The sequence below is a fragment of the Elgaria multicarinata genome, chromosome 7 (genome assembly GCF_023053635.1).
Source record: "Elgaria multicarinata webbii isolate HBS135686 ecotype San Diego chromosome 7, rElgMul1.1.pri, whole genome shotgun sequence".
Lineage (NCBI taxonomy): Eukaryota > Metazoa > Chordata > Lepidosauria > Squamata > Anguidae > Elgaria > Elgaria multicarinata.
In genome coordinates, this window is record NC_086177.1 from 33853814 (window position 1) to 33870007 (window position 16194).

The 16194-nt window shown below is 40.2% G+C and overlaps 1 protein-coding gene across 1 annotated transcript in view; it reads right to left on the reverse strand.

Moving 5' to 3' along the window:
* The window catches only part of LOC134401268 (uncharacterized), a 182981-nt gene that overhangs the window by 148854 nt on the left and 17933 nt on the right, over positions 1-16194 (reverse strand). Inside the window, exons 5-6 of the mRNA XM_063130017.1 lie at positions 10909-10992; positions 7294-7475 (exon numbers count right to left, since the gene is read on the reverse strand). Coding sequence (XP_062986087.1) covers positions 7294-7475; positions 10909-10992 — 266 coding nt within the window. The remainder of the gene's footprint in view (positions 1-7293; positions 7476-10908; positions 10993-16194) is intronic.

Consider the following 16194-nt stretch of genomic DNA (forward strand, 5'->3'; position numbering starts at 1 on the left):
TTTGGTTTCCCAAATATGGTCACCCTATCATTGCTTCTTCTGCACATTTCCTTGGGAACAAGTCCCATTGAACTCAATGGGGCTTACTTCCAATTAGACAGTCATAGGATTGCACTGTTAATCTCTGATTTCACCCTCCAGCCCAAAAACATGGTATGGGTACACCTTTACAAACTTGTGTGGGTTTTCTAGATATTTAATTGCTGTCCACTATAATGCTGGATTCCAGTGAGTGGCAAATGGGTAGCCTTTTTTTTTTTTTTTTTACGGTGCCAGCCATTTTGAATTTTTCAAAATTCAAGAAGCATATTAGATTTCTGTCAAAATCCAAATGGGTGCTGCTCTTGTTTTCTACACCACAAAAGAATTTTGCCTAGCCCTGAAATATAGCCAAAACAGAAGAGCTGGTTTCAAGAAAATGGTGGGCTGAGAAATGGTTCTTGCAAATTCAGTACAACCCTAGTGAGTAGCAATCAGTGAACTTTATTTCCTACTGATGAAACCTCATAGTCAAGGCCAATTTTCCCTCTTCATCATAATACTTTTTTTTTAAAGCTATATTCTATTTTTTGCCCTAACTATTTGTGTATTTGTTTATGTTGCTTGCTATACTCATATTGTTCAGATTTTCTTACTGGAAAGACAATTGAAATGGCAACTCAGGTTACACAGTCATTTTAATTTGTTGCCTTTCAGTGTTTGGATAATGGTGGGGTGTTAAGGATGCAGACTTCAGTTTAAATAAGTATCTACTTTGGATTAAAATACTTGCTTTGTCCCTTCTTGTTTATATAATGTGCTTGTTTTCTCATCAACAGGTGTCCCTATAGTATTGTTTGCACAGCTTACAACACCCTGGTAGCACCTGGTGGCAAAAATGTTAGGAGACATCACTGGAAAACATTCTTTAGGATAAGGAGTGGAAATTTATTTTGAGCTGTCTGGGACTAGACTGTGCTTAATTTATACAAACAGGCAAATATTACGGGGGAAGATAGGATAGATGAAGACTATGAAATGACCTACAAAAAGTGAATATTATTCCAACATATGACAATGGAGAAATTTTCTACTAGATAGCTCTTTAAAATGATCAAAGAACCATATAGAATGCCAAAAAGGTAACAAAACATTTAGGATTAGCTTAATGAAGCACTCCTGATGTTGTTATAAGTGAGCTCACAATCACAGGATTGTTACAGTCAGATAATCCAGAACAGTTCCTTACACTACCCCCCAAGCCTAAAAGTAATCTCAAATTAGGCTGTGCCACAAGCAGAGGGCAGAAATTAGTAAATTGCAGCATGCTAGAAACATCTGTAGTTCAGGTGGAAAAGATGAGTCTTTGGCCCTGGCATTTTGACCACATTGCACCAAACATAGAATAAAGTCCCTATAAGCAAAGAATATGTTTAATAAAGAAAGCCCCAATTACTCAAAGAAGCAAACCATGTTACATGTTCTAAATTCTCTTATAGAAAACAAATTTAAAGTATCACATGGTTTAAGGTTGTCTACACTGAAATTTAATCAGATTTTAACACTTAATCTTGCTCTCATCGCCTATTTCATTACTAATGCATACCTTTGAAAGACTTTGGGAAGACTTCTCTTGAACTTCTTTATGTGCTGGAAAGTGTCTTTAGATTTTAAATCCTACATGAAAGAATGTTTGAAATCTTAAAATGATGTTATTATGACTATTATTTAAAATGATATTGAATTGCTACAGCTATTTAAACATTATAACTACCGTATTTCTTTGATTCTAAGATGCCATCGATTGTAAGACGCACACTAATTTCAGTACCACCAACAGAAAAAAAGCTTTGATTCTAAAAAATAATAAATGCACCTGCGATTCTAAGACGCACCCCATTTTTAGAGATGTTTATATGGGGGGAAAGTGTGTCTTAGAATCGAAATAGGGTATTTTAAAGATTATCTATCTATCCATCTATAACACACAGTGTGTGACATAGTTTCCTTATAGGACCCAACTAGATGTGATGTTAATTGCATGACTGAAATCATTGTGTCTAAAAGGCAAAATGTTTTTAAAATTGAATAGCAGCTCGACAGGTGATAGACCAGGATTGCATCAGCTGTTGAGTGATATACAAATAAATAAATAAATAAATACTGGGGTTGCAGCATGCACCCTGGTTGTGATTAAACTCCCCCTACTCCCAATGGGCAACTTCTACTGGTGCCAATGAATAATAGCTCCGGGGGAAGGATTTTCATTGGGACCTAAGCCTGGAGGGAAAGACACATTCATTTCAGTGACACAATTAGTGTCAAGTCTAGTTTGGTCCAGTTTGTTGTAGATTTATCAGTCTTGAGCATACTTTCTACGGAGAAATAAAGGTAAGGTTTAGGAAAGCATTCCTGTCCCTGTCCCTAACTCCAATGTCACAGTGATGTTTTGAAAGGAAGAAGCTAAGTGGGGGCAACAAATATGGGAAAGGACTAGGACTCTGCCCCAAGTGCCATTTTGTGGTAGAAAGATGGGGTACAAATCAAGTAAAGACAAGATCTGTCATGCTGTGTGTATGTGTGTGTTTCTGAAAATGACCCAATTTTCAGAAGAAGGGGGGCTTTTTCTCACCCCACACAAAGGAATGGAGGAGTGACTCCATTCAGATGGGGAGAGAGGAAGAGGAAGAGAGGAAGATGAGCTGGAGGGGACCAGAGAGGAAGACAGAAAGATGAGCTAGAGAAAGGGGCGGGACAATATTAGCAAATTGTCTATGCTTGAGGTGGTCACTGGAGGGAGAACTTCCTTAGTTGTGGCAAAATCTTTATGGAATGTTCTCTCCATGGAGGCTCACCTAGTTCCAACCTTGATACGATTTTATTTCAACACCAGGTGAAAAGCTCTTTTTTTTTTCAATCTTCCCAGGTTTTTAATTCTTAAAATGTTTAAATCTGTTGTAGAATTTCTGCTTTTATTCCACCGATTATTCATTGCTGTGGACCATTTGTCCATGTGTGTTGGATTCCTTCCAGCTTTAAGATCTCAACGATATTGTTAGAGTATTGGGAGCAGGGAGAACCACCACCTGTTGAACCACGTCCTGCTTGTGGGTTCCTGGTCAGCAGCAGGTTGGCCACTGTGTGAACAGAGTGCTGGACTAGATTGAGCCATGGTCTGATCCAGTATGGCTCTTCTCATGTTCTTACTTGACCCTTGCCCTTTGTGGCTGATTAAATCGGCCAATGGGGGGCTTATGCTGTGGCTAAGGGAAGTGATTAATGCCTGTTTGCGGGAAGGGGCTGTTCCCTCTTGCGTAAAAGAGATAGTAATAAGATCTTTACTAAATAAACCTTCCCTTGATTCAGGAGATCTGCCAAACTATAGGCCAGTGTCAAATGCACCATTCTTGGCTAAGGTGAAGGTGGCCATGTAGCAACTCGAGATGCACCTGGATGATCCTGATTACCTGGGGGCATTTCTAAAGGGCTTTCAGCCATGGTATGAGATGGACACTACTTTGGCTGCCTTGGTGGATAACCTATGGCAAGAACTGGAGTGGGGTATGTGTGTGTGCAACCCTATCAGTTCTCCTAGACCTCTTTCTGTACAAAATCAGCATCTGGTACAAATTTCTGTCATTCTTCCAACAAATCCCAAATTTAGTTATGTACATTTTAACTTAACAATAATTGTTTCAGAGTTGTACATGATGAAGTAGATGGAGACAGTTTAAAAATATGGAAAGCAATTTATGTACAGCCAGGATTTTCAATAGAATAAAATATGCAGAGTAGTGTTTTTTTCTGGTTTTGTTTTGTTTTTAAGAGCTGCTGTGCTGATGTTCTTTATCGCTGCAGTCCTATACATACTTACCTGGGAATAAGTCTCATTTAATTCATTGGGGCTTACTTCTGAGTAGACAGAAACAGACTTTATTTTTATTTTTATTAAAATGTTTGTATCCTGCCCTTTACCATTGGGATCTAAGGGCATGTGGCATAATCGGTTATACTGTTCCTTAACACACAGGAAGAAACATTATGCCCTACACACACACACACACACTTATATTTATTGATTGATTGGATTGGATTTGTACCCCCACTTTTCTGCCAAGAAAAATAGCACTCAAGGCAGCTTACAATCATAAATAAAACTTGATTTAATCAATAATAAAATAAATACATTAAAACACAGTTAAAAACACAACAGAATAAAAAACAGCATCCAACCCAATAGATCCACTTAAATACCAAAGGCCCGCTGGAATAGGAAGGTCTTTGCCTGCCCGCAGAAGAACAGCAGAAAGGGAGCCAACGTAGCCTGTCTTAGCAGGGAGTTCCACAGCCTGGAAAAAGCACTTGCAGCCTACTGGAGGAATATGTAAAACCTACCCTGATCATGAGTTTCATATAGGGCATGGAGTGGCATGGACCAATGTTGCCACCGGGGCATCCCATGCAGGGAAAATACAGCAGGTTCATCCATCCATGCTGGACATCAGTTGTAGTCAGGGGAGGCTGATGGCTCCACTTTCAGTGGGGTGGAGATTCCATTCTGGGTTTCAATTACAACCAGTCAGAAGTCTAAAGGAGCTATCCAAGGTGCTGAAACCTATCCCCAAATAGAGTGCAACATCTCAGATAGCTCTGTAGGACTCCTGACTGGTCATATTGGAATCTTCACCCCACCGAAACTGGAACCACCAGCCTCCCCTGGTTGTAGTCAAGTTGAGACAGTTTTCTATCGTATTTCAGACACATAGCGACTTTGGGTCGCACATACTAGTACGCATATGAAGAACCATCTCATACTCAGACCATTGGTACATCTCACCTAATATTGTCTTCCTCTCCTCTGACTGATAGCAGTTTTCCAGGGACTTGGGGGGGTGTCTTTCCTAGCCTTGCTAATTGGCCATCTTTAACTAAACATGCCAGAGAATGAACCTGGAACAGTTGCTATTTCTATGCTTACCCTATTGCACCAGGTTGTAGTGAGGATAAAATGGAGGAAGTTCTACCCTGTTCTTTGGAATTGGAAATGGAATTAGTATTTTTTAAAAAGTAAATATAAACCACTTTGAGCACTTTTTAATGGTGAAGCATTAAATGCTAAAGAGGTTTTTTGGAATAACTAAAATTCCTAAAAGCTAAAAGAAAGGATATTTAGAAGAACTATCTCATAGAAAGAGATTGAGATACATACATTTAAAAGAATTTGACAGCATTTAACAGCATATGCTAAGTTTTTTATCTGACCCCAGAATAGTTGTTTTTAAATGGATATTGTCTGTTTTTTGTTTGTATTTTATGCTTTTTATGGTTTTAAATTTTGTATATTTCTTTTTAATGTCACTGTTATTAACTTTTGTAAACTGCCTAGAGAGCTTCGGCTATGGGACGGTATATTATTATTATTATTATTATTATTATTATTATTATTAATAATAATAATAAGGTTAGCAGAATACAGCCTAACTGTAAAAGAAAGCACATAAGATATATCTCCCTGGGTATCTGATTATCTAAATGCAAAGAAGTTGGGAGTCTGGCAGTACCATAACAGGCAACATTGATTAGTCCAGGGAAAATAAATAGACTAATGCCATGTATTTCTGGTTTTCCTTATTGCCAACTGTAGAGCAACATGCCAATAGCAGAACAATCTCTCTCTCTCTCTCTCTCCATTGCTTTACCTTTAGATTTCTTTTTATTCTAAGTGATGGCATGTCCAAGTAGAGAAGGAGATGACAGACTAACAAATGGGACAAGAAGTAGAACCCCCCAAGGTATCATGTAGGTAATGTAATACCTTTGAGTCTCTACCTGAAGGCAAGTGACAAATCAATTAAGACTACCATAAAAAGGGGAAAACCCAATTAAATAATTATCTCTTCCACTTGCGACTATTAAGAGCTAATTAAATTCTATATGTTCTATTACATGTAAATTCAAATTCTCCCTTGCCAGTTAAGGAAAGGTATTCCAGTGGTTACAGATGAGAGTTTATAAACATTCAAATACCTTTGGTGATGGGCAATGGGATATGAGAGTACAAATTTAGCTTTTACTGACAGCTATGATAAAAAAAAATTAAAAAACCCTTCCAATATTACATCCAATAAAAAGATACAGTATACTGAGCATTTATAACTTCTATCTATATTTAAGATTGTGTGCCATTGAGAGTCTCATATCATAATGATTATAGTTCATAATATTATGCTCCACTTGAAATTTATAAAGATTTTTAGACAGCAGTTCTACACACACTTACACTAGAGTAAGTCTCGTTGAACTCAATGGTGCTTACTTCTGGGGAGACACGGTTTGAACTGTGATTGATATATATATATATATATATATATATATATATATATATATATATACACACACACACACACACAGCATTTATCATCCTTTCTATCATTGTCTAAGAAAGGTTCCAATAAAAATAGATAATTGTGCAGTATTATTTGGCATAAGGAATTTCTCTCTGAAGTTTAGTCTTGACTAATAGATGCAACACTTCAAATCTATGTCTACTTTAGCTTACCCTCATTTTGCCTTGCTTCCTTCTTTAAAATATGTCAAAAGTATTATTGCCATAGTATTTTTTTGTTTCTCTAAACAAAAAACTAAGATAAGTGGGGGAAACCACTCCCAAAATTAACCAATTCATTAGGAGAGCATCACGACATCTATGCATATCAATAGATATTATCTGAAATGGGTGACTTAATGTGGTTTCCCCGTGAGCAAACTATGAACGTTCCAGGGCTTAGAAGAGAAGATCCATCCATCTCCTGGGCAAAGGCCCAGAGAAACCATTGGAAACTGAGCTTGACACTGTTCAGCCCAACCCATTCTGCAGCACTTCTTTAACAGATGGGTATTGAGCAGCTGGCTGACTGCAAAAAAGCGGTGGGTTGGATTGAGAGTAGCACCTAGCAGATTTCAGCTCATGCAGGAGGAAGGGGGTGGGGAGGCAATCTTCATGATTCCTCCTTCCCACCAACTCTGCAGTTTCCGTTGTGTTCTGAGGGACCCTCCAGAGCAGTGTCAGAGTGACTTCCATGAAAGGAGTGAGCCTTTGCATTCAGGGAATGGGCAACCTGAATCTAACCCACTGTCCCACTTTTAGGACTTCTTGTTTATGGTGTAGTGTCGGTTTTTCAGGCAGAAAATGAGAAGAGAGACATACAAACTATAGGCACAGGAAATGGTCAAACAGCTTTTGTTGCTGTCAGTGTGGAAAAGGTCCAGTTATAAACCGAACAGTAAAATGGACTATTGGTACTTCTCTCTGACCTGTTCCAAGGAGACGTTGCCAAGAAGAATAATCTCATCTTGAACATCCTTGTCAAATTGCTTAATGTAAGGGAGAGTTTCTTCATCCTCATTCTCCTCACCAAGATCACAAGTTTTGTTACAGCTGACGGCCCACGCAGAATGCAGGGCAGCTTCATCACGTTTCTCTTCAACATGTGTTTCTAGAAACAAGAATGTGGTCAACTTCATCTTCTGGAACTCATTTTCTCTGACACAGTTTATACTTCTTAGATACTCAGTCTGATCCAACAAGCTGCAACATGCTGATAACTGAATGGATCCTGGGGAAGCTGATGCCACATCCCAGGAGCTCTGGACATGTGAAGAAGTCCTCTCAGAGTCATCCCACCCAGGGGCTCTTGTAGAGAAAGGATGGCAAGCAGGATATTGCACTATGAATGCAGTATATAAAAGGCAGGAGCCACACTATGGCTTTGTAGCGGTATTGGAGTGCACTGACAACTGTTGGGGCCCATTGACACATACCACATACCGCTTTCATACCGTTATAACCTGCTTGGTGTGGCTCCTGCCTTTTCTCCGCTTTCATGCCGCTTTCATACTGCAATATCCTGCTTGGTGTAGATTAGGCCTAACTGACCATTTTAGCCCATATATCAATTCTTCTCACCATTGCAAGCAAATACTTGCATTTGTAAGTTGTTTTGAATACAGCTCTATACACTGCTCTGGAAATTATGTGATGACTTTTACTCTGATCTTCCAGAAATTTTGGTCACAAATAATCAAGAGGATTCTCTTGCTCATTTCCCCATATTAGGATCACTAAAAGATGACAGCATCCAGTTTGTCCACATCTTACTTCATCTGGGTTATCTGAAGAGAAACCCATGCTTTTATATTTGTCCATTTTTCCCCTTCCATGGGAAAATGTCACATCTATATATTTTTTCCTCTCATATGCTACAAGTCACAACACTGACTACACATTTCCCCTTCATCTATTGTTCTCTCTCAAGTCTTCCATACACTAATAAAGATTAAAAAAAAAACAACTACAGCTATTTCCATATTAACTTTTGCTAAATTAATATTGTTCAGAGGTGTGATTTCTGAATACTACTACCAAAAATTGTCCAATATAGAGCAGAGGCAAAACTGTGCCACAATGAGATACAGAGGTTTTTAGAAACATGATTTTTATGTTATATTTAGAAGTCCAAGTGCTCTGATTTCCTAAGAATAAGCCAGTTTTATGTTTCTCCAGATCTGAACATTTTGTGCCTCCCTATGTGCTTAAGGCTGCAATTCTATATAAATTTACTTGGGAGTAAATTCCATTCAACTCATTGCAAGATATATATAGCTAGGGTGACCATATGAAAAGGAGGACAGGGCTCCTGTATCTTTAACAGTTGTATTGAAAAGGGAATTTCAGCAGGTGTCATTTGTATATATGGAGAACCTGGTGAAAATTCCTCTTCATCACAACAGTTAAAGCTGCAGGTGCGCTGCCCTCTTTTAAATCTGGTCACTCTAGTATAGCTCCTACAGTTTAACTGTTGTAATAAAGAGGGAATTTCATCAGGTTCTCCATATATACACACCTGCTGAAATTCCCTTTTCTATGCAACTGTTAAAGATACAGGAGCCCTGTCCTCCTTTTCATATGGTCACCCTAGCTATGAGGAAGAGAACGTAACTATTTCCCTCCTGACTGCATTTAGTGAATAATTTAGAGACATTCCATTATTTGGGCATTAGCCAACCCTTTATCAAAAGCTGGTAATTTCTGGACATGCCTTGGGTAGGGTGACCATATGAAAAGGAGGACAGGGTTTCTGTATCTTGAACAGTTGTACTGAACAGAGAATTTCAGCAGGTGTCATTTGTATGCAGGCAGGACCTGGTGAAATTCCCTCTTCATCACAGCAGTTAAAGCTGCAGGAGCCCTTACCTCTTCACCAGATACAAAAGAGGGCAAGGCTCCTGCAGCTTTGTGATGAAGAGGGAATTTCACCTGGTTCTCCATATATACAAATGACACCTACTGAAATTCCCTTTTCTATGCAACTGTTAAAGCTACAGGAGCCCTGTCCTCCATTTCATATGGTCACCCTATGTATAGCATTGGACTGTGAATGCTCTTTTGTGCTGTCCACTATTGGCAAGCGGAAGTTTGGATATTATGCAACACATTGGGAGACCACCAGAATCCTAGAGAGCAGAAAGAAAAATATTAATTACTCAGTATTATTTAATAAGTACTAATTTGTAGTCGTGGCAGCAATGGCTACCATTTTATTATATCTTTTTATCAGAGGATACAAAGTTAGGAGTGTGAAGAACTTGGACAGGCTAGTCATTTCTCCTTTAGGGGCCCTACCATCAGCCTAGGCCCAGTTAGCACGTATGAGAAAAACACCTGAGAATGTGCTATCTCAAAGAGGTGGCTCAAGGCCGCAGCCAGACTCGGGGATGAATGATTACAGCTGGGCCTGGTGGGAAAGTTTGACTCTCATCAGGGTGGGATGAGAAGAGTGGGCTCAGGCCTGGGACTGGTTGCGGAAAGTGCCGAAGTTGCTATGGCCAGGGGATAAAAGGGGAGGGGTGGGGTAGATGATGGTGTCTTTGTCTCCCTTCCAGCTTTCTCAAAGGATGAGAACTGGCGAGGAGCCTTGGGGCAGGACTACACCAGCCATTTATCCTGAGATCATCCCGGGATCATCCCTGTGCATCGAAATGACACACAGGGGATCCCGGGAGCAGGCAGGGATGATGCCTCCATTTTCCTGGGATAATCCTTAGGTGTAGAAAGGGCCCTGGTGGAGGCCCTGTCCTGGGAATATTGTATCAAAGGTTCTCTCTATTGGCTTATGTAATTTGTCTTTTTCCATCTTCCCATTCCCTTTTCCTATTTCCCTAATAAACTGCTTATCTACCTGTAAGATGGTGTGTCTCCTTCTGGGACACACTCTCAGTGACAAGTCCAATTCTTACTGGCTAAGGAGGGTGGTTGGTTGGTTTATTGGGGTATTCAGGTCACCCTTGCAGGGAGGGTGTATTGTACTGTACTCTTCCTTCACAAGGAGGCTGGCATTACAAAAAATGCTGTTTTTGCTATAGTACTGCATTGACTTAGTTCTTGGTTCAGTTTATGGGCCTATCCACCCACCTATTCACTGGACAAACTAATCATGTGCCTAATATAATACAACTGCTTGATACTATTTTATGACCAGAGTGTCATTTACATATATCTAAAAATCATGGCAGTTCACTCAGTCATAGGGCTGGCTCGCTCCCTCCCTCGCTCCCTCGCTCTCACTCTCTTTCACACTCACACATTCATCTCTTGATGATTACAACATCGACATTATTTGCATTTGTGAATGGACCATCAGAGATATAACACACCACAACTAGAACTTTCATTGCGTTTCAAGCACACAATTCTTTTCAGCAGAGACAATTCACACTTCCACTTCTACTCCTAATATACAGTATAGAGTGATTATGTAGACTGAAATCAAATGATGGATCAGCATTTGTGAAGCAGCTTTTAGGCTTTTATATGAATGGACCAAATGCACATGGTTCAAGCCTTCTGAATGTCAGGTTTTTGTTGTTTACCGTGTGATTCCGACATTCTGTTCTCTTCATCTAGAAATGTCATCAGTTTATCATAGAAGAGTCTCTCATCCAACTTGATTGGTACTGAAAGAAGTAAAGTCATGAAGGTCAGATAGGTCTGGACAATTTCAAAAAGCCAAAATCTCTGACATGGAGTACACAAAGTACACAAAAAAGAGGAAAAGAAACACATTTCTCTAAATAGGATGCTGCGGACCATTGCTGGAATTCAGTTATGGAAAAGGTGATATCCCAGTATATGTATAATCTTTTAAATGCTGCTTTGACATTTCTCAAAGTGCCAAATGACATTAATTCATTTTTAATGGGAGAAAAGAGCTCATTCCCTGGTCCAAGGAATTTATATACATAAATACAACAAGAAGAGGCATAGGAGATACATCAAAATAGTGACCAAAAGATCATTTAGAATTATATGTTCCTTACCTTTGGGGAAATGGCAGCATTGCTTCTCTGCTGTGGAATACGTCTCAATAGGGATGTTGGAGAAACTACAAGGGATTCAAATGAATTTGGATTTCTCTGAATTTGACCTGCAGATTCTGCAGCTTTTTCCAAGTCATGCAGATACCACGCACTTGCAGACCAGTTTTTCACTTCTGAGTGGATTTGCACTAATTCTCACTTGTGCGCATATAAACTAATCCACCTTAGCTAATGCATATGAACTAATGCAGATTAATAAATTTGTACAAGTCTGCAAGTGTACATTAGAATGAAATTTGGCTTTAAAAAAAATCCGATTCCATCAATGAGCAGACGATGGAATGAAAGATGGTTGACATCCGTGAAATACACAAAATCTGCATATCCCTACTATGCCACAGTTGTGTAGCCTGTTGTATGCTCCTGAAATACATGTTCTCCAGACTGAGTATGAGGAAGGTTTTCTTCATGCATTTCATTGTGACACGCCCATGGTTGCCACTAAGTGTACTCTCTTAAGAAGCTACAGCCAATCCTAACTCCCTGGCAAGTATATCTGTTCGATATACACATTTCCGAACATGCATTGGCTAGTATCCAACTGAGCTCCAGTGCTAGCGCTAATGATGTGGCACTACTCTAAACCAAAGTTTGCCCAGCATAGCTAACACTTGCTAGGGCAATGGGGAAAACTGGTGATTTGTCACTGAATTTCGGCACTGGTGGCAAATTTCGGCAGCAAATCAACACTTTTCCATTGCCCTAGGAAGCACTAGTTATGCTGTGCAAACATTGGTTTACACTAGCAATGCTACCTATATATACATATAAAACATTTTACAGGTATACCTTAAATGTATAATGTGTGAAAAAGCTCTATGGCGATGCTGGCAAGGGGAAGATCCCCTTGCCTCCCTTGGAGGGGGTCGAGATCGAGAACTTTGGCTTCACCCACTGCTATCCCCTTTCGGCAGGGAAGGTAGCTGGGGCAGAACAGAGTAATGCAAACCCGAGGGAAATGGAGGCACCCCAGCACCTCGTTGCAAGTATATGTGACAAGCCATTCAGAAGTGACACTGTGCTGCCCTTTAGATGTTTTCCAGCTACATCAGAGCTTCTTATCCCTGAGCTGCTCTCGCAAAGCTATGACACCATTTGCACAAGCCAGCCATGTAGAGAGGCAAGATGTAAGCCATCTTCCCCAGCTATGCAGCTGTGACACTTAGAGCACTGTCCTATGCATGTTTCCTCAGAAATACGTCCTGCTCTGTTCAATGGGTCTTACTCCCTTTGTGTTTAGAATTGCAGAATGTTTAGGATGGGACCTTTAGGCAGGCACCAGTGAGCTGCTCACCATGGGTATGAGGCTCCCACATGGCTGGGAGAAGATCTGAAGGGCAACCATCTGCAACATTGGAACTGGGACAGAATGGCCAACCCTGGATCAAAAGCTATGCTGGGAGAAAGGAAAGGAATGAGAGACAGTGATGATTTAGGAAGCAGAGCAGTTACTGTCAAGGGAAGCAATAGTTCTGTCAGATCCAGTTCACTGTAAGCTGAGGGTGAGGCAAAGGCAAAAGGAGCCGCTTTCCTGGTTGCTCAGACCCACAAGCAAGCTTGAACTGGTAATGCTATAGTTGTACTTTTCTGCACTTTTTCCAGCTCTTTTTTTAGGTGTGGTGCCCGGAACTGTACAATTCTAAGTGTGGTCGTACCATAGATTGGTATAAAGGCAGTATGATACTGGAAATTTTATTCTCAATTCCTTTTCTTATAATGCCTAACATGGAGTTTGCCTTCTTTACAGCAGCCACACATTGGGTGGACATTTTCATTGAACTGTCCACCACAACCCCAAGATCTCTTTCTTGGTCCGTAACCACCTAGATCAGATCCCATCAGGCTAAACTTGAAGCTGGGATTTTGTGTCCGAACATGCATCAGTTTATGCTTGCTTACATTGAACCACATCTGCCATTTGGATGCCCACTCTCCTAGCTCGGAGAGATCCTTTTGAAGCTCCTCACAATCCCTGTTTGTTTTATCCACCTTAAATAATTTGGTGTCATCGGCAAACTTGGTCACTTCACTGCTCAGTCCTAATTAACTTCTAGTCAGCAGATTTGAGAGAGAGAGAGAGAGAGGGCGAGAAGCATGCGAGGGGCAGTGGGGATGGGCAAGAGAAGGAAAAGTGTGCCCTAAATTGGACTTTTCAAAAAATAAGTGTGTGTCTTATGGACACATCATATGCAAAGCTCTCTCTTCCAATCTATGGCCTCACGCTGATCAAAGTAATTGTGCTTGGAATAAAGAAAGCTCTGTGTTACGCTGTGGTTCTGTAGATCTCAACCAACCTGAGGCTGGCTCCCATGGCTGACATACCTCTACTAAATTGGGCTTTCACATAGCTTTCAAGTGACAGCTCAGCCGGAGACACAGGAAGAGAAATTCAAAAAGACAGCCATTTAGATATGGCTCCCCGAGACACAGGAAGACTTAATATATTAAGTCAAACAAAAGAAACAAATTGGATGGACTTTTCCAAGAGCTTCTGTCTGTTCCACATTACAACCCAAGGGAATATTTTAATATTCAACTTATGTTGCTCAGCTTCCCATTCCAAAAGGCCAGGGACAATGGGATAACAATATCTAGTAAGGTGGATTATTGATAACGTTACTGGAAGATTTTGAGATGTTTATTGTATATTTTGTCTGTGCATGTTTATATGTTGTACGGCTAGAAAGACCTTTAAATGATTTGCTTTGCTTCATCATTAAGAAAGATCATGATGTTTGAAGTTCCATGTTTTATATTCAGACATCAAGGGCTCCTATAGTTGTCTTGAGTTGTGCCACCACAACTATGAAATTCCCTCCCCTTGAACATCTTTAGGATGGCATGTCAGAGCCTCAGGCAAGATCTACAGTACTGCTTTATAATGGTATTGAAATGTAATGACAACTGTTGGGGCCCATGACACATTTTTAAACCACTTTCATAGTATTATATCCTGCTTGGTGTAGATGTTTGCCGGATCTACACTATTGCTTTAAAGCGCTTTATAACAGTTTTATAGCGCTTTAAAGCAGTTAAAGCGCTTTATAACTGTTATAAAGCGCTTTAAAGCAGTAGTGTAGATCCGGCACTGGTTTCAGTTAAGCTAGTAGAGGATTAGGTGAAGGAGGGCCTGGGTCAAAGGTAGACATGGTCAGACACCTGCCAAGGGCCTACAGCCAAGCAGAGGCCCACTGGCAAGATCCCCCTGGACTTGCTCCTCCTGGAGCCTGCTTGTTTACCTGCCTCTTACTCTGGTGGAGAGAAGCAAGCAAGTGGACGATGGAGCAGGAGATTCCACTGCCTACTTGCTCACTGGCTCTCTGTCTGTCCTGCAAGCAAGTGGTAGCAATGATGAGAAAAGCAATGGCAGCTAATAACAGTGGTGGCGGGAAAGTTCACTGAAGGAGGAGCCAATTGAGGGCATCTTTCCAAAGGGCCCTCAAAAAATCTGGAGGTGGCACTGGGGTGAAGGTAGGTGCTTCAGATTGCTAATTTAATTATTCTTAGGAACAAGCAGGATGTATGAGACGAAGGCTATTCACCAGAACAAAATGCCCTAAAGTGGTCACACATGCCAACTGCAAGTGATGGCCATTTTCTTTCCTTTTGTTCATCATTATCACCATCATATTTCAAGGGAATGAACACACTTTGTGTTACGTATGTCTGTTTTATCAGTCTTGGGGACAACAGGCATGTAATTGGCTGATTATTAGTTATAGAATGCTAAGAATGGGGTTGGTGGCTCCTGGAGGGTTGGGGTGGGCTGAAAGGATGCATCTCTTGTTGCATAGTGATATAACAGGGTGGCTCTCAGTCAATGAAAACCAAGAAGTAGTAGCGCTAGATATATATTCTCTATTTTAGGTCGTTTGGTGGAAAAATAAAAGAGAGCAAATGGCTTGGGAGATTTTCTTTCAGCTTTACTCATATAGGCAGCATATTAACCTAGTCCTCTTTAGGGACTTGATCCTCTCTAGGCCTGTTCAGACAACATTTTGAGCTAACCATGATGGCTTTGCATGCCATGTGTAGGGTGTTTCCTAAAACTATAGTGGCTACATAACCACAGTTTCAACCACCCTCACTAACCATGCACTGCAAAAAGGTTAGTGGCCCTAGACATGGCTTAGTGTGTTGTCTGTCAGGCCCCTCTTATTTATTATATGTTTATGTTGTTTGTATGTAAGCATGTATGTATCTGTTTCTCATTCGCGCTTTTAAAAAATATGTGGAGGTGGTACCTAACCCCGGTTAGATTAAATAAGATAAATAATCAGCACTCAGCAAATTGTTGGAGAGGATGTGGGGGAAAAGGAACGTATTTACATATGTGGTGGGAATGCAAATATGTTCAAAAATTGTGGAAGATGGTGGTTTTGGAGGCTGAAGAAATTGTGGGAATGAAGATAGAACGAACACCAAAAGTTGCATTTCTGTCACTATTTGAAGATTTAAAATGTAAAAAAGAAATTAAGGAATTGATAACGAATTTGCTGACTGCAGCGAGATTGATTGTCGCTAGGAACTGGAAGATTCAAGGGGATTATTGTATTGAAGAATGGTATAAAGAAGTATGGGACATAGCTATTAATGATAAATTGACTTGTAATATTAAATTCAGAAGAGGTATAGTTGAAACAAATGATTTTGAAGGAATCTGGAAACAGTTCCTAATATTCGTGTTTTCTAAGGGTAGTGGGAAACCACCAGCAGAAGAAAGTATGAGATTTTGGAATCAGGAATGAGATCCCGAGGTGGGGGGTGCACTTATATGTT